Source organism: Poecilia reticulata, chromosome 7, assembly GCF_904066995.2.
Source record: "Poecilia reticulata chromosome 7, P_reticulata-male-v2, whole genome shotgun sequence".
NCBI classification, from domain to species: Eukaryota; Metazoa; Chordata; class Actinopteri; order Cyprinodontiformes; family Poeciliidae; genus Poecilia; species Poecilia reticulata.
In genome coordinates, this window is record NC_088836.1 from 29,009,520 (window position 1) to 29,035,872 (window position 26,353).

Genomic DNA, 26,353 nt, shown 5'->3' on the forward strand with positions numbered 1-26,353 from the left:
ACAACCCCCTGTTCTTCAGTCCTTTACCTCGGGACTCTGAATAGTTTTTCTTTAGCTAGCTAATTGTGGAGGATTTAAAGATGGCTCATCTTGGATTAACCTGAATGACTAAAGAACAGAGTTGTAGTCTGAGGTCTGATATCAAACCCACAAACCGTAACATCACTTGACTATTTTTAGATCATGAATATGCCTGAAAAATTCCAGCAGAGTCCAAAGTGGTGACTCTACAAAAACTGTCAGTACAACACGTAAACTGTTTATGAATGATGACGTCACCAGATGGATTCTTGTGGGTCTCTTATAATCAGATTAATACTCTAATCAAAAAAAAAAAAAAGATCAAGCCAAACATGTCTAATCAGAGTGATCTGGTCTGGCACAGTCTGAAGGGATTTTAATCAGATTTGGAGAGGTGGTGTAAATCTTTCGGTATTCTAGTCATTTTTCTGCTGTTGTAATAAAAATACTTCTCTGTCGTTTTGATCCATGTTGATGTAATCTTAAGCAGTGAGTCTTTAGGAGCTTTTTTTTTTGTGTGGATACATTCTCTAGATGTTCATGCATCTCTGGTGAAGCTGGCCATATCATGCAAAGATGTGAGTTTTTACTGACAATGACTTCACAGAGCTAAAGTTGGTGTGATATCTAAAAAACTAAAGTTATTTAGAACTTGGCCTAAAGTTATTCAAGTAGACTCAGGAAGTTGGCGTGGCTTTTTATACATCAACGGTTATGATGCCATCTCTAAATTTAAGATGTTTGTGTCAACTTTCCATTACATTACAGAAATGTCACTGAAATGGTTCGTTCAGTTTGTGCATGTGTTGTGCAAAAGACAAAAAGTACTAACAATAAGCACCTAACTTTAATCTCTCTTTCAAAATTTGCAATGAAACGGTTACAAGTCAGCAATGTCTAGAGGTTATTGCTGACTTCGAAGTAGGAAATCGAGTTTCTTTGTAGAGGACCACAGACGGTGAGGTGAGCCCAAGACATCTGTGTAACGATGCTTGTCCACAAGTCCATGTTCAGTCTCCATGGTGACCAAATAACCAATCGGTGGAGGCACTCTGCTCTTCTTCATCGTTTCCCCACAGGTTGAGGTTACTTTGCAGTAGACAAAAAGGATAATTTCTCAGTGTAAAATACAATTATAATTCCTTCTCGCTTGTCTTGACTTTGAAATTAAAATTCACAAACTTCTGACGTGGCAACATCTCCACATTTCATTGCATGAAGATTTTATCATTATAGCCCCCTTTCTTTTATGGAAGATTCAGCTGGCAGGATTTAGTGTAAACAAATAAAAGTTGATTTTCTTTAAATTAAGCATCTCTGGTCAATAAAACGTAAATTTTCTGTTTCAGCTGCTGTCGTCTTGCTAGGCTATATTGAAAGCAGTCTTGGTTTTCACATTAAATCCAGCTTTCACAACTTTTAAGTGGTCTGCTTTGTAGCTAAATACTGTGGTTTTGCGACGTTTGTTAAAAGAACTCTAATTGGTTTCTTTAGATGCAACTTTATTGTGAGCCATCAGCTAAGAAGCAATCTGTTTGGATGAGCTCTCAGTTTACCACATATTGCTGTAAGCTGGTAGCCAGCTCAGTTAAGCTAAGGTTGTTGCTCGAGTTGGAGCTTAAAAAGTCTGCAGTTACAACTGTGACCTTCTTGTGTCTGGTCAAAGCGGGGCGAGGGGGGAAATGTGATCGTCTATTGTCTGGGTAGAAAAAGAACTTGATGTTGCACAAAACCCCTTTCGTTTCCTCACTGTTAGACGCGTCTAACTTGCACTTTTCAATGCGCTACCATAAATGGGAAGATGGGAAATGGTGCGACAAAGGTTCAACTACCAAGATGAATAAACAAACTTGCAATTTACAGATGGAAAGTAAAAGCAGGAAGGAAATGAATGGAAATGTGTTTGTTCTAAATAGCTGTATTGACCCAAAGTCGCCATGTTTTTTTTTTTTTTGTTGATCTTTTTTTCTATTTAGTGCCATTTCCTTACCCTCGCTCCCTCAACATAGTGTTGAATATGCTCAGTATATAACTGAGGGGATGCATTTTTGAGTTGAGAGATCTGATATTTTTTTTGTTTTTGCTTGAAAATCTTGAATCTCCAATTCAATTAATTACTTTTTTTGGATGATCCCTTCAAAAACTAATACATAAAAAAAATAGACAATTTTAGTTTTGCAGTGCAAGACACTATTTAAGATCTGGTTCAGACTGAACAGAAGGCGCTATAAATGTAGTGTCATTATCCTGTGAAAGGCAACGTTGACAGATTTATTCCATCACTGTTTCCCCAGTCGGTAATGGTTCATCCGACCTTACCTCCCAGCAGGGTTAAAGTTCAGATGAAGCACTGAATCAGTCACAGGCTGAACTCAGATTTACAGAGGAAGCCATTTCTCGTTTGCCCAGTGAAACAGAGTTGCAGCTTGATTAAGCTGTTTAGAAGTTGGTGGACAACCTCAAACATTCTTCAGGAGGAGGGAAGGGGAAAAAAAAAAAAGGATCCGTTTCTGTTGCGCGTTGCATGAGTCAGCCGCGCTGTGTGTGAGCCTGTAGGGTTGAGCACGGAGGCGGGGTCCATTATTTCTGTTCGCTTCTGAGTGTACCTCATCAGTAGATCGCTGTGGTAAACACAGTGAACGTCTTTCTATCCAACAGCCTGCCTCGTTGACTGCCTCTGGTGTTCTCACTCAGAAGCTCAGGATTACTTAAAGCTGAGATTCAGAAATTAAAGAGTTAAGTTTGATTCAGCCTGGGACTAAGAAAGCTTCAGCACCTGCTGCCTGTTTGACCCTGGAGACACTGATTGGTTCTTTGCCCTGAAAGTCAGAGAGGTCTCCAATCCTGGGACGCTATTTTCTATGGTAAGTAATGGAACTAAACTACTACATGTTGACGTTTTATCTTTATCCAAGGCTCTATATTACACTACCGACTTGACTTAATCAGTTATATTTGTAACATACTCAATTTGCCCAAAACTCATTGTGGTGAAACACTGAACATTTGGGGAATCTGTAAATGTCCAGCTTTTTTTTTCCCCTTCTCAGAAATAAATGGCAACTCTGATTTATTTAGATGAATAATTCATTATCATAGTATACAGCCTCTCACAGATTGTTATGGTTTCCAGTCTGGCTGTCTGAGACTCTAAAGGGAACACACATCTACAACTGTGCAGACCGGCACTTTTACACTTTTTTTCTCCTTCCCTCTTTTCTGCGTCTGGATATTTCACATCTGCTTCTTGTATCAACAGACCATTGTGGCACCCGCCACCACTTCTTTTCTCTCTCCCTCTTTTTCTCCCTTTCCATATTCTTTGGAGCAAATTGGAAGTAGGTTTCCAAATAATCAATTTCCAGCTAACACTGGGAACAAATCGACTTCAGTTGTAAGGTCTAATTTGACTTGGAATACACACTTATGTGTGTATTTCTTTCACTTCCTCCTTTTTTGGCCTTTTTCCTGCCTATCCCTCCTTCTTCTGCCCTGAAGCTATGGATAGGAAGGCAGGTTGCGTCACAGTCCAGCCAGACAGCCATTGAAACACTTGACATTGTAGAAGTAGAGGGAGCGAAAGAAAAAAGCAGATATTGTACTTCCTTGCATAGTTGTTAATAACCTTTAAACGAACCAGATTTTTATTTTGATTTATGGGAATTTGCTGCTTTCTTGGCGATATTGTGACTGTGTCCTATAGGTAGGCGCCATATAAGTATTAGACGGCCTTACTTGGGTCAGCATTTTTCTAAAAAGCAATTTGAACATTCAAGTCCTTCGCAGCGACTTTCTTTCGAACTTGTTCAATCTGTGACGACACAAAGTTTTCTTTTTGACTTAGAGTTCACTGGAAAAGGAGGCGAGGTTCTTTTTTTTTTTTGCATTGTAAAATGAATTGTGAAAGATGCTGGGGAGGCAATATTTTTCTTTGGCAAACTTTGCTGCATGTTGAAACATACCTTTCTTATTGGAATGCATAGTTACATTACATAAAAGACTCACCCGACTCGTGCTCTTCACTGCAGGTTGAGTCTACTTTTCTGTGATAAGAGCAAAAGAATGAAAGGTTAATGGGGATGGAGTCTTAGCTTACCGCTTTGCTACACTGGGAAAAATAGGAAATAGAGATTTGCAATGCTTTGCTGCCTCTGGTGTATCTTGGAAACTGGTAAGGCCACATGTCAAAATGTGTCTTTAAAGTTGGTTTCTGGGGAGCTGTCGCCTAAACCTTATCAGTTTTTGAAGTAGGTAAAGTTTATTATTTAACTTTAGGCAAAACTGTTAGTGTTTTGCAGCTTGTTTCAGGCTTTCCCTGTGTTTAGTTCCATGGATCAACCTTAATCGGCTTCTGTCCCCTTACATGATGCTCCCACCACCGTGTCTCCCTACGGTGATGGTCTGTTTTGTGAAATTTCAGCCCTGAATTCAGTTCTTAATCATTTGTAAACACAAAGCTTTTTAATTAATAATTTACTAAAAAAAGAAGTCAAGTCTGCTTGTAAATGTACTTTTTCTTTGCTTCAAGCTATGTGACAAAACTTTATGTATAATTATGATGGTATAAACATGACTGGAAAATCAAAATGTCAAATTCTCCTAAAAATGTCAGAATGCAAATTCACAATAGATTTCAAATTACTAGACGATGTAATTAGATGATGATCTGAAGAGAATGTTTTTGGCATTCTCTTCAGTGATGTGAAAAGCTGTTGAAGTTTATTCTAACCATATAGCTACTCAGTTTTTTTTTTCAATTTATTTGTACTATTCCAGTAATTTATACTTAAAAAAAAAAAGCCAAAATAGTTACCAAGAGGAAAATCTTTAAAAATCCGTGTCCAGAAAAGTCATTTTGACATATGACAGATATTTATTTTTGGTGTCATTCAACATAAATGCTTACAGAAAGTTGGAAAGTTATAGGTAACTTTTGTGCACTTGATTTTATTTTAGTGTTTCAGAAAAAAGGTGTAGAACATAAATACATACACTCTTCACATGTTTATTTGGAAATGTTTGAAGCAATTTATCACCATTTTGTACATTGTATGCATTGAATTTCCAATAGATATATGGTTGCTTGTGGCTGTAATGTGACAAATGTGCAAAAGTTGAAGAACCTTTGCTTACACAGTAACTTTAAGAATGTTCTAATAGTAAATTGACCCACTTCTGCAAAATGCCTGCATGTAATCTGGGAAATAACTTCCCCCTTCAAATGTGTGTCACTGAGCAGAGGAGGATGATGTTATGAAATATTGTTTACAGTTACTGTAATCTGTCTGGTGTCCAAATCCTATAAAACAACGAGTGAGTCAGGCAGTCTGATCTGGACACTGAGTGAGTCAGAAACATTGGCCTGGGTCTGTCAGACACTTGTGGAGTTTATTTGGCTCTGTGAACGTTTTATTTGTTGCCTGTTGTTTCCAGAAACGCGTTCTAAAAATCCCCAAAAGGTCAGTTGGTTACGCAAACTTTGCCGAAGGGAGAACTCTAAACCCATAATCGACCTTCGCTGTAAACATCCAGCAGAGTTTACATGCAGACTTCCTGCCGTAACCTGGATCTGTTGTAGCTTCCTTATCTGTGGACGCAGTCGGTGTTTCTCCAGCAGATTGTGACCATTATGGCTTTTGGTTTTATCTCAAGTGGCTTTGATAAACGGTTCAAACTGCTGATTGACCGTTCCATAAACCTCATACCTCTGAACAGCGGTTGTCTACAACTTGGCAACCGTTTCTAGGATCAACAATATCTTATGGAGATGTGATAAAAGCAGTTCTCTAAACGACAAATGCCAGAGGCTGATAAGATCTGTTATCTTTTTTAGTGATAGCTGCAAATGTCATCCTGCGCGGTTAGAAATAATGCACATCGTGGAGAAGTATCAGGTTTTAGGTTTAAAACTGATTAAACATCAATTAACCAGGTTTTTTTTGTCTTAATAATGCTTATGATCTTAGTGAAATCATCTCCACCACCTCTGCTTACTGGTTTCTGCTTTGAGAAAAAGTGGAAGAGGCCTTACATATGGCAATTTGAATAACATTGTTTGAAAATCAATACAGCCCTACCACTTGATCTCATTCGAGGACAAAATTGTGTACAACTTATTTTTTTATTGTAGTTATCTCACTCTAAACAAAAAATAAATATTAAATGTTTCATGCACCCAGTTCCAGATTTTTCATGGAATGTAACTCAAAATCATTTTCGGAAAAGTTGCCTATTCACAAATTTCTTTGTATAGCATGTAAAATAATTGAAAAAATAGCTGAGGAGCTAACATACCTAGGCTCAGTGATACTTGACACACTTCATGACTGACGTTTTCAAACCAACCAATCCAGGTGCACCATTTTTTACTTTCCGCTGACTGGCTGTTCCCCCAAAAGTGAGATGAAGGCCTGTTTCCATTGTGCTTAATAACACGTATTAAGGTATATTTTGTGCTTGAACTATTAAAATAGATTTATAGACATTTTTAGTGGGGACTCAAGTATTTACGTTTGTGCTCCATAACTTCCATAAATATAGGGAGTCCACTGTAAAATGCAAGTGAAACAGTTATATGATATTTGACTATATAGTTGCTTGGGGTGAGTGTTTGATTACGGAGACCTATTTCCCTTGAAACAAAATTTTCAAGCGAATGAATCATTCAGGTATGGAAGACTGCTGTTTTAACAAGCCTGGAAATGGTTTCACGAAAATTGCTGCGCATCTGTGGTCATAGCAAGGCTTAAAACGGCTGCAACCGTGAGTCAAGACTGGGCAAAGACCTAATTCATCTTACCAGCTCATAAGATCAGGAGGATGAGAAGAAACCTAAAACAATCTCTACTTTACAACTGCATCAGATGTGTCAGTGTGAGACTATTTCACTGCAGTAAGGATCAGTTTAACGTGAATTTATCTTTATGTTCCCTAGAAAGTACTATGATTTTTTTTTAAAGCAGTTTCATCAAAACGCAGTTGACTCAACCTAATCATGAGAAAAAACAGATATTTTGCATATGAATAAGCATCCTCGAGGCAGTGTAATGCCATAAAATAAATGTAATGAACTACTTCTCTAATATTACCCTTCAATTCCGAGCCAGTGGCAAATGCGGATGCACACTCAGTCCACACCTGCCTTCTTCACTCTTCAGCATTAACCCAGTCTGGTGCAATTTGTATTTATATTGATAATGAATCTACTTCTACTCTGTTTCATGCTAAGAAGCTCCGTCTGTCACATTCACAGATGTTAATTTCCTCGAGGCTTCAATAAAAGTATTGCACAATCCAACCTTGTTCAATTGACTCACTGAATGCTCAGATTTTACCAGATATAAAAAGTCATTACTTGGCTTTGCTCCACACGAACAGAGCGAGCTTATCGAATTCCAGATCTTTAAATCCAGGCACTCCAGAGTTTGCGGGTCACCTGGAATAACTTCCTCAATTAGACAGTGACTCAGCCAAGCTGCACTGCAAGTTTTGTTGAATTAATACTTGAAAATAAGTCATCCTCCATTTGGGATTGGTGCTGGTCATTTCACCTCTTGGCTGTTTTACACTTTTGTAGTTTTGGTTCTAATTTCCCAAATCTATGAAACATGGCTCCAAATTATTCACACATTCACACATATGCCCATTTCTTTTGGGCATATGTAAGATTCGATGATAAAGGAAAGAAATTGCAGCTTGGGAAGCGAAACTACTTGGACTTGATTCTTCTCGACATACTATTGGCTACCACTAACCAATCATGGGTCAACATTCATTTCCTTGGCTCTGATTGGCTGTTTCCCCAAGTTGGAGATGATAACTGGATGTTGGCCACAGTTTTCATCATAATGCATATTAACGTATATTTGGAGGTCGAATGACTAAAATAGGCATTTATAGTTGTTTTAGAAGAATCTAAAGTATTTGTGGATTTAATCTATTTGTTAAAGCTGTGGTCTCTAACCTCTGTAAATCCTGGGGGTCCACTTTCTGATTAATTGTATAAATTATATCTACCTAAAGGAGGTTATAAATGGTTATTTTTGCTTTTTTACAGGCCATAATCGATCTTAAGAGGCAGAAAGATCAAACATGAATTGGAGCCAAAATAAATGGAAGTATCGTGTTAAACAAATTCACAGAACAATGTATAAATCAATAAAATCACAAGTGAAAACCATTTATCTCCAGAATTTGTGAATTAAAGAAAAAAATAGACTTGAGTACATTGACATACTTTTACAAAAGGCACAGATTGACCCAGAGTCACTGAAGACCACTGTTTCTATTTGATGTTTGCTTTCAAGTGATTACTCTCAGGAAATTTTTGCCACTTTCTCTTTACAGTTGTGCCTAACATATGTCTCAGAAATGCACACACACACACACACACACACACACACACACACTTTTCCAGGAGGTATGAACCACAACAAGTGCCTCTGTTTGAGTGAAGCCATATGTACTGTACTGTAGAGCAGAGGGGGCGAGTCTGTTAATCTAGAACAGACCTACAGACGGGAAGGCAGTGCAGTTGCATAAGGTCTGCAGTAAAACTCGGGGCCTGGCTCTCTTCCTCCTGCCTCCCCGCTCAGCCAGAGGACACATGGCAGGAGAAGAAAGCAGGCGAGTGGGCTCTTCAACAGATGCATTGTTTATTTATTGAAAAAATAAATCAGACATGGACAAGGCGTGTCCCCTCACTTTAATCTCCTGCAGTCTTCCTCTGCACTGTTTTCGATCCCACCTACCAGGCAACAGCTAATGGTAGCTCTTTGTAAAGTTTAGGAAAGTGGGCTCCGTCCAGCATACATGGGGGAGGCGCCATGGGGGTCGTGTGCTCTTCTCCCAAGAGGACAATGAAGAGTAGTTTGTTGGAAAAAGGCAGCATAAGAGTCCTTCTCCAGGACTTGAAGCAGACTCCCCTTACAAGCATTTCCCTCCCTTCTTTTTTTCCTCTGGCAATCCATCACGTTTAATACGGAAGCTGATGTTGTATATTTAGTTAGCAATTAAGAGCCTGAAGGAAAAGCTGCATTTTGGACGGTGGATTTTAAGGACAGGCAACATGCCTCTGCTGGGAAAAGTGTGGACTCATTCATCTATATTACCTGTTTAGAGATGCTGTTTTCTAAAATCGTTTGACTGATCTCTGGCAGGTAAATCAGGAATTTGATTAGTTGCTGGAATCTTCTTTACAGAAACCATCTGGAAAGAGGCAAACGCCTTCAAAGAAATACCAAATAGGTCATTGGATGAAGCATCTATCAAAAGCTCAAGCAGACTTATGATTTGCTAAGTAAACCTCAGGCACTATACGGTTAATAAAACTTTTACTCCAGATGGTCAAAATCAATTTAATTATTTTTAATTAAGGGATTTCAGCAAAACTTGTTTTTTATTGTATTTTATCAAGTATGATGTTATTGAAAATTTTGGAAAACATTTTTTCCATACAATTTTTTTTAATGATCTTTTAAAACACAACTTGAACTCAGCACAACTTTTTGACTTGAATTGTTCAGCAAAAAACTTTGTGAAAACAAAGGCCGTATGTGAGGATGAGATAATGATGTGAGCTGATTGCTGTTTATTTTTTCAGTTCTAACACCTGCAAATCTTCATTGGTTGGTGTTTGCAAGTTGTCCGTACAAAGGATCTGACCCAAAAAACCATCCAGACCACAGAAAAGCTGCTCAGTGCCATTGCCAGATGCATCAGCTGGGCAAAAACTGAAATCTCAAACGAGTCAGACTTTACTAAAAGACATTATACGAGTTTGAATAATAAATGCACAGACTGACAAAGTGAAGAAACCAGAAGATAAGTGGTACATGCAGTATAAAGATTGGTATTTAAGTGATTTGATTTGCAGAAAGCATAAATCCAGGCATCAGAAGAGACTTCAGCACTTGACTGAGATCTGGTCTTCACTAATCTGGCTATTTCAAAGATGTACATTTTCCCTCTTTTTGAAGTTTACTGGTAACAGAGTGAGAAAGTGAGCCAGACACAGGAAAAATATAAAAATGACTCTCTTGTTGTCATATTTTCTTCTTTAAAAACACTACTGTGTCATGCACAAAGTGGACAATGTGTTTTTAAAACTTTTCTTTTTTTTTTCTTCCCCAAATCTGCTTGTATGTGGGGAGGAGGTGCAGCAAAGGTTCTCAATTTTGTAAAATCTCTTTGTTGCATGCATCCTGGTGTTCATTTCATGCTATTGGCTAGTAGGTTTGGCATAGAGGTATCATAGCAGCAGTAAGTACGTGAGGTACCAGCATAAAGTGTGTCTTGCCACACTGTGTTGTAATGAGCCCACCATCTCTGCTTGGATGGTATTAAGGCTCTATAATCCTTGGTGCAACGCACACAAATTCATGTACACATTAGTTTAAAATGCAGATGCATGGTTTTTATTTATCTGGGTTTTATTTAATTGAAGAAAAGCATAATTTTCCTTCCACTTGAACTTACCCTTTGTTGGTATATCACATAAAATCCTATGAAATATGTGGTTTTAATGTGATAAAACGTTGAACCTTTAAATTGGCTATAATTTTTTCATCCAGGTTCTGCACACCGCACCCTTAATGGTACGATATCTCATTTTAAGTATGGGTTTCACATAAAAATAACCTACTTACCTGAAAGTGCAGCGTGTGAAACAACGAGGTTTAAGCAACATTTCTTAACTCGTTATTGCATGACACATCTGATTATATTTGTGAGGCATTAAACGTGTAACGTTGCATTTAGCTCAAGTCCATCTGGTTTTAATGGTACAGTGATGTTGGAAAACTTTGACTTGATTTATGGGAAAAAAAAGATTAAGCAAGTGCTAAAACTTATTTTCATTCATACTTTGCTTTTTGACATTGGATAATTGAAGTATCGGCTTTCGAAGATTTAAAAAGCACGAGGTATGATGGTTAACGACGCGCATGCATCTGGAGGGCTCTCTGTTCTCCATGAGAATTCAAAATGCTTAAAGTGTTGTTCATGTTTTCTGAATTGTATTTGTGTGACCTAGGTTTAGACAAAGGTCACTGCATCAGTGTATTCGACCATGAAAAGCAGACAGCAGTTGTCTCCTGTAGACTATGAACCGCTGATGAGGTGGCGGTGCGTCTGAGTTTAGGCTTTTCTGATTAGTTTGACTTTCAGACTGCGTGAGCTGGTCTGACCAAAGTCTGTCTGGATGTTGCACCGACTTACCCGCAAGTCACTGTTTAAACAAGACCGTGCATGACTCTTGCTGCTCTAACGCTAACCAATCGTTTGCGGGTGTGTGGGTGTGTGTTTTATTGGAATTCATTGGAGTGTTTTCTAACCTTGTTTGCATGAACTGAGTGGGGGGCGGGGGTAAAAAGAGCGGAAGCTTGTAATAAGGAAAAAATGATAGAGGAGCTCATTCCATCAGCTCTTCATGTCTGATGAGCCGAGAAGTTCACGGTGTAATAACTAGCAACGACCGTCAAATAGGTGACGACTCGCATGTTGGGACAGGAACTGAAATCATCTTTTTTTTTTTTTTTGACTCAATGTGTTGATGAGCAGCATTAATGTTGGCCCATGTAATTAAACACACTGCGTGGATTGTGTCTGCAGTGAGAGCTTTCAGAGATTAGGCCCCATGTTTATGCGTCTATGTGGACGTGAGCTTGGAGATGGTTGCTTAAAACAATGACAGAGATATGACTTTGCTCTGTGGGTGTGGGCAGCATGTGTGTTTTGAAGCAGAGGTGTAATGCATGGCAGGTCATGTTTCCACAGATAAGGTTTTTTTTATTTTTTATCTTTTGCTCCATGTTTTTCTGCCTGGTTCTGCTACTCTCTACAAAATCACCTCTTCTCCAAGAGAGAAGAGGTGATTTTAATAAACAATGACTAAACATTGTAATAAAAAAAAAGACCATAACAGAAATGTTTACTAAATACTTTAAGCTTTCTGTACTCCATATAATTTCCAACAGTCAGGTAATGTGGGATGTAGTTAAGCACATGTTTACCCAATCAAATCTTATGCTTAAAAGTTTTGACCTACTTAAAGTAAAGCCTATTTTTAAGAACACATGGATATACAGCTTTAATTCACTTTTGGATATAATATCAGTCTAGTGGAGCTTAGTCATAGTGATATTTTAAATATATTCTAATTTTATCACATCTAAAATATCTATAAATGTATAACTATTTCACTGTCTGTTGTTTATTATAGTCTAGAAACTTTGTTTCTCATCTGCCCTTGAATTTAGTTAGATTGCTGTATGAAGTATTGGCTTTTGGTATCTTTAACTTACCAAACGTTAAACAGGTTTGCTGTCAAACAGGTTCTGTGTAGGTGTGCAGATCTGATAGAAATCAGACCGGGTGCAAGATCAAGATACTGCATTTAATCACACTTTATTCATGATTTACCAAGTTGGATATTTATATTTTTACGTGGGGCCAGAGTGGTTCAAAAAGCTTTTTTCATTCATAAATGAGTCATTTGCAAATATTTTAACAGCAATTTATGGACAACTGTGTAAGGATTAACTTTAAAAGTTAATCATTGTTGTTAGCAGCACTTCCCTTAACAAGTAATACAGAAAAAACGGTAACACTTTATTTGAAGGGGGGTGAATAAGACTGACATGACACTGTCATAGACATGTCATAACACCTGTCATAAACATGACATAACACATTTGATGAACATGAATAAGCCTTCATGAATATTTATGACTGTTGTCATAAAGCGTCATTCGGTAAATTATGACACTTTTAATACAAAGTTGACATTATTCAAAATGTCTTTATGACAACTTGACATTAACCAAGAAATCATTATTGTTATAAATTTGTCATAAAAGTATTACTGATTGCACTTTAAAAATTGGGTAGCTTTATGTTATTAAAGGTAAAGTTTAAACAGTAATGATTTCTTGGTTAATGTCAAGTTGTCATAACAAAGACATTTTGAATAATGTCAACTTTGTATTAAAAGTGTCATAATTTACCGAATGACGCTTTATGACGAGTCATAAGTATTCATGAAGACTTATTCATGTTCATCACATGTTATGTCATGTTTATGACACTGTGATGACAGTCTTATTCACCCCCCTTCAAATAAAGTGTTACCGAAAAAACTGTACTCGCAAGTCCAAATGTGAATAAACCTGAATATCGCTTATTTATTTATTTATTTATTTATTTTTGGATTATCTACCAGGGAACATCACTCTCCTTTTACTAGATCTGGACAGTGTTATCTGTTTCCCACAGAATTTGCTCAAAAAAGAAGTGGAAAAAAAAAACAGCTGAGAAAGCAATTTCACAATAAGCTTGTCATCAAGCTCGTCAAGCTAATTTCAGAAATAGAACCTCATGACTTGATACGTTGCTGGAAACAAATTGTAGATTTCTAAAAATAACATTTACTAATAAATGTAGCTTTTATCAAGTCATGGTTTTGTTGCACTTTAGATCACCCCTTAAGAATAAGTGACAGCGTGAAGTGTAATAAAGCAGTAATAGAAGTGAAAGATCTGCGGCCATCAAGGAGGCGTCTTAAAATACAATAACTCATTCTTGACATGCTTTAGTAGTTGTTGAATTTTGGGTCTAAATGGCAAAATGTTTTTTTTTTGTTGTTTCTTTTTGCTTTTGCACAGACTTACAGATATTGCATGAATAAATGATTGAAGTGCACACAGGTAGTGTTGCCCCTTACAGTGCTGTACAGGTGTCTGGGTAGCAGGTGATGCGACTCTGTCCAGGGTGGCATCTCACAAGCGGTGGCAATAAACCCACTCAGAAATGTATGTATGTGATTTGTATCCCAAACTAATTTCCTAATGCTTATTTGTATGTTTATATGTCTAAGGTAGGAAAATTTATATATCTATATAGTATTGGTAAATATTGATTGTTGTCAATAACAGAATATTGTTATAAACTCAAATTTTCACATCGGTGCATCTTGTATTTAATTCTCTATTGTGCAAATATGTATGTATGCAGTAAACCTACTGGGTCTAGGGACAGCCGTGAATATGTAAAATCTGCAAATACTTGAGACCCCCTCTAAAAATCCCCATAACTACCTATTTTAATCATTGAAACATCAAAAGCACCTTAATGCATTTTCTTTCGAATATTTTAAATCTACACCATGAAAACATCTGGGTAGGCTGATTTTCTGACTTTCTTCATCGTTGGTGTGGCCTGTCTTGACTGACTTGACCCCTCATGACATGTGAACACATAAAAACCACCCAACTTCATGGGTTGGGTGGTTTATAACTCTTCTAAAAGTCTGTAATGTTTTCTAAAGTGTTCATTAGACATTCTCTCTAATGACGAATTGAGTATTTTGCTTTTATATCAGCGAACTCTCCTGCTTTGGGGGAAGTGAGTCTTTTAAATCAGCCATAAAAGATGTCGGTGCACCTCAGATTTATGGACTTTTTGCAGGGAAAGAAATCGGAAGAAAGGAGTCAGTTATTTTTTTCTTATCTCCGAGAAGATGCATTCCTTAAGAAATCAACCCCAGCGAGTCTCATACCTTCTTGTGTCATGATGCACACTCATTCTGTTGTGTGTGCTATTACATAAGTGCTAGGTGAACTCTGGCAGGACGTGCTGTTCCAGAGAAGCCTGACTGAGCTCAGAGGAAGTTCAGTCAAACCACAGACAAACAGAAAACTAGAGTGCTTTTTCTGGAAAAAAAGGTCGGTAAGAGCATGACGGAGCACATTCTCTTTAAATCTCATCATCTGATATTATATCGGTGAAAGTTTAAATTCATAAGTAGCCCGTCTGTAGATCAGAAGACTTCCTGGCAACGGACTTAAAAGCTTGTGAGGATGTGACAACCTGCACAAACTTGCCTCAAATTGTCCTCTTTAGCCAAAGATCTGATGGCTGTGAGGAAACTGCTGCCAAATTTCACCGCTTGGCTGATTTCTAAACCATCAGTGGTCATGAGTCTAAGTGATTCTTTGAATCTCAACTGGTGCGGGTGTAAGCATCCATTAGTTTGCACCATCAGGAGACCAAACTCTGAGCAGAATGACTGAATTGCCTCTCTCCTTGGTGTGCTTATGGAAAGATTAGTTTTGATTGAGTAATAATTTTGATTCACCACAATAGACTCATCTCCTTTCAAACACATCCACTGCTTCATGGTGATGCAGCCATTCTGTCTGTTCTCGTCTGTGTGTGTGTCTGTGTGTTAAATGGGCATGCCTGTAGGATGTGTTGGAACGGGGGTTCATAAGACAGGTGCCACGTGGCGGTGGACGTGCTAAGCCAAGATGAGAGCTATGGTGGCACCACTTGTGTGTGTGTCCGTGTGTTCTCAGCTGTTTTGAGAGAGGATGTATGTGTGTGTCCACTAATCCAGGGAGATCCAAGAGCTGGCACACAAAAGGGATACACAGACTACACAATCACATGACGTGTGTTTGTTTCGTGCACACTCAGCCCCTCACAGTGCCAGCTGTCCTGCACGTCTCTCACCGTAACTCTGTAAAACCCTCAACATCTTACCAAGTATTTTTGGTCAAGTTTTGTCTCACAAGTTACCTGTGAGACAAAACTAACTTACAGGCAACTTTTTAACAAGTTATAGGAGCTTGTTTTAAGTCAATAACTCATTAATATTGATAAAAAGTGCCTGTTTCACTGGCACATTTAACTTGTAAGATAAAATTTTGTCCACCTTGTAAGTGGAAGAAATTTCCCAGTGGAAGTAGTACCTTTTATCAGTATTCAAGAATTACTGACTAAAAAAAGTTACCTGTAAGTTAGTTTTGTCCTATTTCAAGTATACCAAGATATTTACACTGGAGACTAGACAAAAGTAGTTGGTATAATTTTGTGTTTTTGTGTCCAGTTTGGGATCCTATCTTTACCAATTTAGCCAGATTTCTTTATAGTAGATATGAATCAGAGGTCTACGGTGAACAGTTGACAGTCGTTTGTCCAAGAAGAAGATGTGATATTAAGTAAAATGTTTTATTAAAAAGATTCAAATTATATTATTTGCACATACTCCACAAATTACAGGATCAGCAAGGAAACCCAGGTCTCCAGGTCATTCAAGGCGATCCCTGCAGGTCCTGTTCTGATCATCTCAGCTGCTTGTTTCCAGAATCTTGTTCCTTTAGACCAGTGGTTCTTAACCTTTTTTGAGGTACCGAACCCACCAGTTTTATATGCACATTCACTGAACCCTTCTGTAGTGATAAATAATATATGATTATATATACTAGACTCTAGTTGGGTCACCCCATGATCACAAAGTCTTCTTAAAAGGTAGAGTCTCTGAGAACAGTTCTTCAAAATATAATCAGTGTTTTCAGCAAAGTTGAGCCGACTGTCCAGGAACGACCAAAGGTATTTAAAATTATATTAGTTGTGTTACCACCCCCGCGCCACTAGAGGCAGTACCAACCCCGAAAAGATGCGACTAAGGAGCAGATTTAGAAGTACACCGAAAGCTACAGAATTTGGTAAAAACTGCGAGCTTTGCTGAAGTAAATAAAGACACAAGTTCAAATCCCTGCTGAGAGAGGAGCTCCTTCAATCAGGGCTCCTCCGCAGCACTGATTGGCTAAGCAATGTAACGTGATCCTCTGCAGCAAGTGATGGCAAAGTGGGGCGTCATCACGATTTTACACAAGTGTGACTTTACCTCTGCGGCAGAGGCTCCGCCGAACCCCTGAGACCGACTCATCGAACCCCTATACCCAGGTTCTTAACCTGGGTTCGATCGAACCCAGGTTAAGAACCACCTATCTAGACATAATCAATATGTCATGTTCCATGTAATTGTCTATCGTCTCCTCCACCATCCTGACATCACATGCGAGTTAGAGATACCTGAACTTTTCTACTTGAGACAGAGACTCACAACGTTTCCAGAGGGAGTAGTTGACCTTTTTTTGGCAGAAAATCATGACCCCAGGCTTGAAGGAGCTGACTGTCGGCTCTGCCATGTCAATACAAGACTGTGAACCAATCTAGTTCATGATGACTTGCTTTGGTAGTACCAAGAACCAGACCACTCTTAAGAAATAAGCCAGCTGCCCCATACTCCTACAACACCCCATCCTCAAAATACCAAGAGAGACGTGGACATAAAGCCTCCTGCTGATCTGGAAAACACATGTAGACCACTAAACAAAGTTCCCATAACCCCCTCAGTGGGCCAGGCTCACTATTAGGACAAAGGCCACTCTGCTCTTAACTTTTTTTCCCATCATACAATTTTTCTAACCCTGGTTGCATAAAAGGTTTTTATACATGACCTGCATCCAATCGTCAAGCTCGGCTGTCTGATCTCTATGACAATCCTGGCTTAATGGACCTTACCAGTGGTTTAATTCTTGGGAACTTTTGATTCCCTCCTTTTTTTAGAATTCCCAAAATAACATAACCCTTTCCAGGGATTTAAACCATGGATCTGCATATGCACAGTTTTAAAAGGATAGGAATGTTCAGTATTTGAAACACTAAAACCCAGCACTGACAGAAGAATCTTTCAGAGTTTTTAGTAAGTCTTTTTCCTGCTTTGAACTCTTGAATTTGGCTAAAATCTTCTTTTTCCTCAGCTGCTTGAGTCATGGCAGGAATGTGAACCCCTCAGTGCGGTGCTATGGAGAGCTCACCTATCTGTGCACACTCTTTTTAGATTTGATTCGCTCACCTTTCTCTGCCCTTCTACCTCTGTCTGGGGAAACTCGCTAAAAGAATCGCGGTTTTGATGAAACATCAGGAGATGTTGTAACAGACGTCTGCGTTTTGATCCTTGGGAGATGGTCTGACATCAGTGAGTCAGTGGAAGGAGAGACGCCCAAGTCATTTTTACCTGCAATTTGCTGCAGTAGTTTAGTAAAAAAAAATAATGAGCCGGACGTAGTTAGTACTTAATATGTAGCATTTTCAGAACTGATGGTGATGATGGACAAAAAAAATCTGGGAATGAATAAGTGAGCACAAACGGGAATCCTGCATGGTTTCATGTTGACCTCTCCTTAGTTTTAGTCTGAGTCAGGACTTCTTCTCAGAGTGTGATCTATTCTTGCTTTAAAGCTTGACAGTGGCTCGACCTGGGTGCAGCGACCTTGGGTGTAGGGGAGGAAGTGAGGAGTCTGTGCTGCAGGAAAAGACTCTGGCTCGTGCAACTCGGAGCGGGACTTTAATCTCTGCTGGACCGTCAGAAGGCTTTGACAGTGTGCAGGCCCCAATTAGGTTGCTCGATTGAGCTAGGGGATTTGTACTTCCTCTGGTCTTTTTTTGAGGGTGGATTCACACTAACCCCATTTAGCCTCGTTTATAACATCAGCTCGTTTGCCTAGAAAGTCCAGTTTGTTTGGGAGGTGTGAATGTGTAATCAAACATTGATGTGGACCAAAACAAAATGAACTCTGGTCCATCTAAAACTGTGGATGCAAGTGGACCGTAGACTGCTCCAAAGCAGGAAGTAGACCATAGAGCAGGGAATTCTGGGTAAATATAACCAGAACAAACCTGCTAGTTTGTGGAAGAAGTAAGTCTTTTACCAAGGAAAAAAGAGAAATCCTGCAACCAGTAAAATCTGCCACTTCGTTTTTGACAAAATTCTGTGAAAAAGGAAGTTGCTCTCATGTCTTCAGTGATTCTTGTGCAGTGTCACCACAGATGATGGGGCGGGGGATGGAAATGTTTTTTTAAAGGGTTATTTCATTTCACACAGTGCTGTGAAAGCGAACCACACCAGCTGAAAATGTTGCATCACAATCACTAATGTTGCAATTTTGGTTCCCAATCAGAGTTTACTAGACTATCAGGTGTGAAAACACACTTAGACTGTCTTCAACTTGGACTCACCCAAACTTAACCTCATCTTTCACGAGGTTAAGTTTTCTTCATTACTTGGTGATTTTTCCTCCCCAACTGACCTGGTGATGCATTTAAAGCAGCCAATAACCTGATGTGATGCACACAGTCTTTCAATGTCAGCATATTTCTCTTGAGACAAGTGAGTAATGCTTGTATGATTAGCATCTACCTCTTTTTGCTTTCATGAGGGCTACACTCCCTGTTTAATGCTCCAAAATTTGCTGTTCATAGGCACGCACACACAGTTTGCACAGACACACACTACTCCTCCCGAGCACAAGGAAACAATGTCAGGAAGTACATTAGCAGGACCTCCATTGTATCTCCCCATACGTCCCTTGCTTCCTGAGCCGGCTGTCGGTGCTGCGACACACTGAAGAGTCTACTGGTCCTGAAGGTGGTGGGTAAAGCTGGAGGGTGTGGTTTGATATGTCTGGAACAGAGACAGACGGATTCTTAATCCTGCAGCTCTCAGGCTTCCTAATTTGGACCCACAGCATCTCCCAGTTGCTGACCTCTACTCAGATTTGTGGATTGAGTGTAGGGGGTACAGTTTTGGATTATGTCAGGGTAAGCGGGTCCCAGACCAGCACATGAGGTGACTTTAGAGGGGCACAGATGGTGGGAGTCGCCAAACCTCAGGGCTGCCTGTGGCGGCCTCTGCGGTCGTTTAATTGTAGCAGAAACAATGGTGGAGCAGGGAGCTGTTTATTCTAAAAGTGTGTGACCATGATGGCATTTTCACTCCAGCCCAGCCCTTCTTTTTTTATTTTTTTTTATTTTATTTTGAACGCGTCTCTGTTTCGATGTAAAGACTTTGTGCATTGCTCTGTGTGCAGGTTTGCCACCACCCAGACTGCCAGGACCTGAACAGCAAAAGCCCCCTTCATCTGTGTGATTCATGTGACTCACGATGCCATCCAGAGAGCGCCGACAACATGCACTTTGACCGACACCCCCGATTCGACCTGCAACCTCAAGGTAGATGATTTCTTTATTTGGTACTCCGTTCCCCTCCCCCTCTGCCTGGTAGGGGGATGAAGTCATCCCTCATTACCTCATGACAGGACCTTCACTGTGTAAATATCACGCATGCCAGGTCTTTATTGTTGTCTATATAAGGCAGGTGATGTCAATCATTTTCCCTTTTTGTGCCTAAGCCCTCTGATCACTCACTTTAAAGACATTCTGATTGGCAAGAAGCAGCAAATGCAGTAAATGTTCAGGTGAAACCACAGAAACCTGACTTCAAACCTGACGCATGGCACTGTTGGCTCACTCACACAAAGCTCTGATTGGTTGGTGACTTTCAAACCCTGACTAATCTTTAACAAAGACAACCCCGGTTTCCCATCTAAACCTCTGAGCAGCGGGGAGTGGGCTGTAATCTGAGGATCCGGGGCTTGTGCAAACTAGCCACGGAGGGCGTTTCATTTTTTTCCACCTCCAGGTGTTGACATATTTAGGACATTTCTGCTTTCATCTTATTGCTGTTTGGACAAAACTACTTCTAGTTCTGGGAATTTAAATTTGATGCGTCTAGTTTCGCAGTTTTTCCTCCAGATAAAAACACGTTTCTTCCCCATTTTTTAATTCGGCCATCTTTCCCAAAATATTTCCCCAGAAATTATCGGGATGTTCCACCCGGGGATGATCCCAATAAGACGTTCAAACCACCTCAACTTGCTCCTTTCATTGCGGAGAAGCAGTGGCTTTACTTTGAACTCTCCTCAGATAATTGTCATAATAATCCTTACTCTAATCTTAAGACTGAGTCCAGGATGTAAGCGGTCAGTTAGCTCAGGAAAGATTACAGGCAGTAATATATTCTTTCTTGTGAACAATGTTTTCTTTTTTCTATATGTCTGAAAATGACCTTTTAACCTTCCCCAGATAGATTAGCAGCAACTATTGTTTCTCTAAGAACATTGCTGTTGTCTTTCCTTTTCGGCATTGTATTAACACACACCTGTGTGCCCTGGAGCATCAAACAGACAGAACTCCTCCTTTTATAGAGATGATCACATTTCCTGATGAGTTAATAAATATGCTCACCATGAGCCGCACGTCGTTGCCACTTTCTCACTTAAATCCTGTGCTATCTGATTAGGTTACCACTGTGAACTTTTTCCTGTAAGTTCATATTTGTTGAATAAATTATGTTACAAAATGTTTTGAACTCATGAGGTTAGATTTAGTATGTTTAACTAATACACAAAATTAGGGCTGAAACAGCTTATTGGATTAATCAGGATGAATCGATTGATATTAACTACAGATATTTGCTCAAAGAACAGACTCGGCAGTAATTAAGCCAAAACTGTACCAAAAATATATCAATTTTGTTCAACTAAGAACTCTTCAAGTGATGTAGTTTGAAACTATGCACCATTTGCAAGCCAATGATTTTTTTTCTTTTTTCTTAAATAGTTAACAGATTAGCTCTACACTGTATTGATAAGTGAATCAGAAAGGCCTTCAGATGCATCCTTTGCTACAAATGGTCAAGCATGCACTAAGTAAATACTTTGTTGTTGCACTTTGGGTAATAAAATGTTTTTCTTAATTTAAAACAGAATTGAATTGTTTGCATGTTTGCATTTCTAATATTGTACAAAAGGCTTAAATGAAACATTTACAGAATGTGCCAATTTCTTTAATTTGTCGTAATTGATTACAAAAATGATTGTTGATGTCAGCTCCAGCGTCCACATAAACTATATTATTAAATGAGGCTGTATTGTTTGTATTGGGATCCATGCTTGTATTTTAAGTCACAGCAGGCTGTCTCTAGCACCACAGAGTGCTAATCTTGAGGGTTAACATGGTTTGTTTTTGTGTGTGTTTTAGTAATTTGTGTCAGCTCTGTGGAGTCCAGCGTTTGAGGTAAAATGAGTTGTGATCCAACACAGGGAGTGACTTCTGTGTTTTCTTAACCTCCAGCTTCCATCCTGGCTCGGAACGTGTCCACGCGCTCCTGCCCCCCACGCACCAGCCCCCCCTCCGATCTGGAGGAAGAGGATGAAGGGAGCAACGACCGCGGGTCGGTAACCTTCCTCCCGTGTCCTGCTAGTGTTTTTTTGCACTCCTCCTGCCTCTCAGGCTCTTACTGGAGGATCATTTACAGCCATGAGAAGAGTGTCTTGTGTTTTTAAGCGTCGTGTTTTAAGCGTCGCAGTTTCTTTTGTTTTGAAGAGCTAGCGCTTGATTTTTATAATGATTCATCTTTGCAACTGCTTTGCAGTGAGCGTAAAACGGTGGGGATGAAGTTGGGAAAGAAGAAGCCAAGGAGACGACACACTGATGTAAGTAACTCTCCTGTTTGTTTGTTTTTACGGGATAGCAGTTTTCTTTTAATGGGAGTTTAGAAAATATTCATTCTGGTTCCACACGACTGTCCTTCACCTGAGCGAGTCAGACGGCTCAAAAAGAAGGAGCCCCCCTGTGGATGAGCCGGGAACAGACACCGCTGTGGCCTAACAGTCCATCTGCTCTCTGCAGGACCCCAGCAAAGAGTGTTTCAGCCTCAAGTTTGACCTCAACGTAGACATCAACACAGAGATTGTACCGGCTATGAAAAAGAAAACACTGAGGTTAGACCAGTCAGATGATGGCAGGAGCGAAATGAATTGTGTTAAAAGTGCTTTTTCAAAATGCCTTTGTGTCTTGTGTTGTCAGAGAGGTTTTAGGTCCAGTGTTTGAGAGGAATGGCATCGAGCTGTCGCGGGTCGACCTGTTCCTTGATCAGTCCAATACGCCGCTGTCCCTGCACTTCGAGGCCTATCGTTTAGGAGGACACTACCTCAAAGTTAAAGGTAAAAACTGTCAACCTTACCTTTCATTAACAACCCATCTTCTGCCCAACTCACTGGACTTTTGTCCATTCACAGGTCATAACAAATAACTGGCTAATCAAGGAAAGACGACAGTGCAACGTATAATTGCCATTTCTAAGAAAAAAAAAATCTCGAGGACTTTTTACATTCATAAACATTCACTTATGTTTGAAACTTGGGCTTAATTCCAGCTCATTGTCTGAAGTGGAAAATGTTGCTACTATGCAATGTAGAATTTTCTTACAGAAACCTATGGCAGATGGAGCTTCTTTTGGTACATACATGATATATTTTTAATTTGCACAAATTGAGACGGCTTTTCCTCATTTTTGTCTGTGCAGCACGTCCCGGTGACGAGGTGAAGGTGGCGCAGGGTGTGAAGGACTTTCGGTCGCATAGCCTGCCCATCATGAAGCCTCCTGATGGCCAGAGCCCATACATCCTCACCCCGAGAGAGAAGGTGGCACACGAGTCTCTGGGACGCCGTGAAAGCATTGATCTGCTGGTCAGTTCATGTTTTATTTCCTGCCATGCTGCAGCTCGCCACACCTCCTTATTTTTAACTTTCCCAGCTCTCAAAAACACACTTTGAACACAAACGCAGACACTCCCACAGACTGTTTGGTTCTACCACACCTTTTCCCGATTTTCCATAGCTTCCCTTTTGTTTCTTCCATCCCATAAAACCTCTTCCTTCCTCACCTTCATGGAGGAGCATGCTGGACGATTTTTTATTTTTTTTGTCATCATCGCCTGCTGTTGTGATTAGTGGACCCTGAAACGCTCACTGGTACTTCTACGCTTCCTGCAGCCACAGGAAGCGGCTGTTTTGTAACTGATGAGAGATGCTAAGAGGCTAACTGAGGCCTCTTGATCTACTTGGCTGCAGAACATAAAGGTTGGAAATGAGGCCGCCTGCCAGCAGGTTCAGGCTGTGGCAAATAGGGACACCAGGACTTGAGTTGTGATTCCTAAATCCTGACCTGTTTTAAGCCTTTTAGAAGCAACACCAGGCGTTGGTGTCAAAGTCACAAAAATAAACTTCTGTTTCAAAGAGGTTTGTTTAAATTTACCCTGTAGAGGGGAAAAATGCACTTTACGTCAATCACATCATTTTTTTCCCCCACCTGTTGTTGTAGAAATCTCAACCCAAATCCTCTCGGTTTCTTCCTATGTGATCCATTACTGCGGCAAACTTCTCTCATGTTTGGCTCAGGTTCAGGCTAATCAGGGCTGTCATCTGACCTTTTAAGTGCTTAAAACAAAGTTGTTAATCACCTTTCTCAAAAGTCAAGAGCCACCTATCCACAGGTGAGCTGGATTTTGCATTTACGTGTGCAAGCTGTAAACCAGATGTCTGTTGCTCTGGGCGAACAGGTGGGGGCTCGGTCAAAGCACTTTCCTGCCATCTGTGGAGCTAAATGTTCAAGGTTAGTCATAAAGGCTGAGACAAAGATTGGATGTTGCCAAGGAAATTTTAGTTTTAGTCATCATGTGTCTCATTTGTTAATTTGCCCAAAATCACTACATGTTCCTTGATGAGACGGAGAATGTCAGTGTGTCTACCTGATGTTCTTGTAAGGACTCGTCAGCTTCACTGACGATGAGTGTGGGGTTTAAACCGGAGGTAATCCCAGTTTATTCCTCAGGGTGGCAGTAGCGCTCTTCTTGCATAGGTTGGCTGTGATCTAACAGAAAATTGTTACCTCTGTTGGATTGTTGGTGGCATTAAAATACATTAAAAAATATGAGCAGACAAATCAAGTGGTGATGGCAAGGATAAAATTATGAATCCATTTTTATTCAATGTGTGTAAATGTGCTATTTTGCAACTAAAACAACAGAAATAAGACCATGGCAAAGATTTCTGCCCTCTAATTTCAAATAAATACAACTCAAAACTAGAAAATTGATTTCAAGAATGTAGATTTTGTGCGTTTTTTTTTTTGCTTTTCACAGTAAAAATATGACATAACTTGAACTACTAAAATATTGTGCAAGGTTGTAATTTAAAAGCTATCAAGAGCAAAAATGTTTAGCTCTGGTTTGTGGTGCATAATATTACAAAAAGACACATCAATGGATTTTTTTTCCCCCATTCTGTTCTTTTTACCATAAATTCAGCATGTTGTCTGAAACAGTCCTCAGACTTTGGTCCATATTGGTAGTACAACATCACAAAGTTGCTGCATTTTTGTTTGAATGGAGATTCATGATATAAATCTCCTAAAAGTGCTCTGTTGGCTTGAGATCTGGTCACTGTGGTGATTTATCGGAGTACAGCGAACTAATTTTCATTGTTCAGCTCTGCAAAAGCACAAAACCTTAAGAATTTTCATCTAGCTTCTAGTGCAAGTATATCAGAACATTTGAACTAATACACAGCTACCTAGATGGTAACATTTTAAGTCAGTAATCAGAAAAGGTACTAGTTCCACTGACAGGTTTTTTCACTTACAGGAAAAATGTCTTGTTCAAAGTGTAAAAAGCTGCCAGTGTAGGGCTGTCTGAAATACTCTGGCAGCATTTCCTGTTCAAAATCAGTTACATTCTCCTTTTCTCTCCATTCTGATGCTTTAAACTTCACCGAATCGCCTTCATCTTATCAAGATTCCTAAAGGCATTGAGTTGTTTCTATCAGATGAACAGTTGTACCTAATAAAGTGGCCGGTGAGTGTGTAAATTTATTTGCATACATAAAAACTGTACTATGGATCATCCATGTGGTGTTACAGCTTTCATCTTATCTCATTTTGACTTTTTAATCAAGATTAAACTAATATTTTGTTTCTTAAAATAGAAGAAACAAAAATTTTTTTTTACACATTCCTAACATTTACCAGCACTTTACATAATTTGCTGTCAGGTTTTAATAAAATAAAATTAAGCAATCTTGTGAGAAAAAATCAATTCTTTAAAATCTCAGACAAAATGTCAGCCAGACATGACGGTAAACAAATGCCTTCACTGGGAATCACTGGAGCAGGAAAAGCTCAACAAACTTCTAAGTTGCTTTTACTTTTTTGGCCAGCAGAGGTCGCTGTTTGTTCAAATGATTCCCTGGTTATTTTGATTAGTTCATAAAACCAAAACGGATCAAATCTTGTTCTGAGTTTGTATTTTTGTGCAGATTTTCCTCACCAGTCCCTCAGCATCCTTAAAGGATTTTCCTTAGCAGGAACTCAACATGTGCCGACTTTGAGATATTCTTTTGTTCGAAATTCGAATTTCAAGGTTTTTATTGTATTAATATTACAGTTTACTGTCTCTGGCAGTGTTGTGATTGGCTGCTGAGAGCTCTGTTGATTCAAATTATTTTATAACAGCCACTGAGCCAAGTCCTCTGATCGGTCAAAGATGCATTCCTCTCCTGCTGACTGACCTCATGAAGTGCTGCTGACCCTTTGTCCCTCCATTGTTAAATATTCCATCCTTCTGCAGTGTTTGTGCTGCAGCAGATCATTTTTTAATCCACACATAAAATAAATTCAGACCTGAACTTTTACAGCTTCACTCTGTGGAATCTGAGGTCACAGTGAAGACCCAACAGGAATTTCTACTAACGTCCGCCACATTCATTAGGCAAAGGGGTTAATGCGACTGGCTATGGTTGCATAGTT

General features: G+C 39.4%; 1 protein-coding gene across 3 annotated transcripts in view; it reads left to right on the top strand.

Moving 5' to 3' along the window:
• Positions 1 to 26,353, top strand: part of plekhg5b (pleckstrin homology domain containing, family G (with RhoGef domain) member 5b) — an 81,872-nt gene that overhangs the window by 33,969 nt on the left and 21,550 nt on the right. For 2 of the 3 annotated variants that reach the window (XM_008414543.3, XM_008414542.3), the window contains exons 3-8: positions 19,737 to 19,878; positions 21,841 to 21,940; positions 22,142 to 22,202; positions 22,399 to 22,490; positions 22,576 to 22,712; positions 23,075 to 23,238. In XM_008414543.3, coding sequence (XP_008412765.2) covers positions 19,737 to 19,878; positions 21,841 to 21,940; positions 22,142 to 22,202; positions 22,399 to 22,490; positions 22,576 to 22,712; positions 23,075 to 23,238 — 696 coding nt within the window. Of the gene's footprint in view, positions 1 to 2,607; positions 2,886 to 19,736; positions 19,879 to 21,840; positions 21,941 to 22,141; positions 22,203 to 22,398; positions 22,491 to 22,575; positions 22,713 to 23,074; positions 23,239 to 26,353 lie in introns of those variants that run through there. The other variant, XM_008414544.3, reaches the window with a different exon arrangement.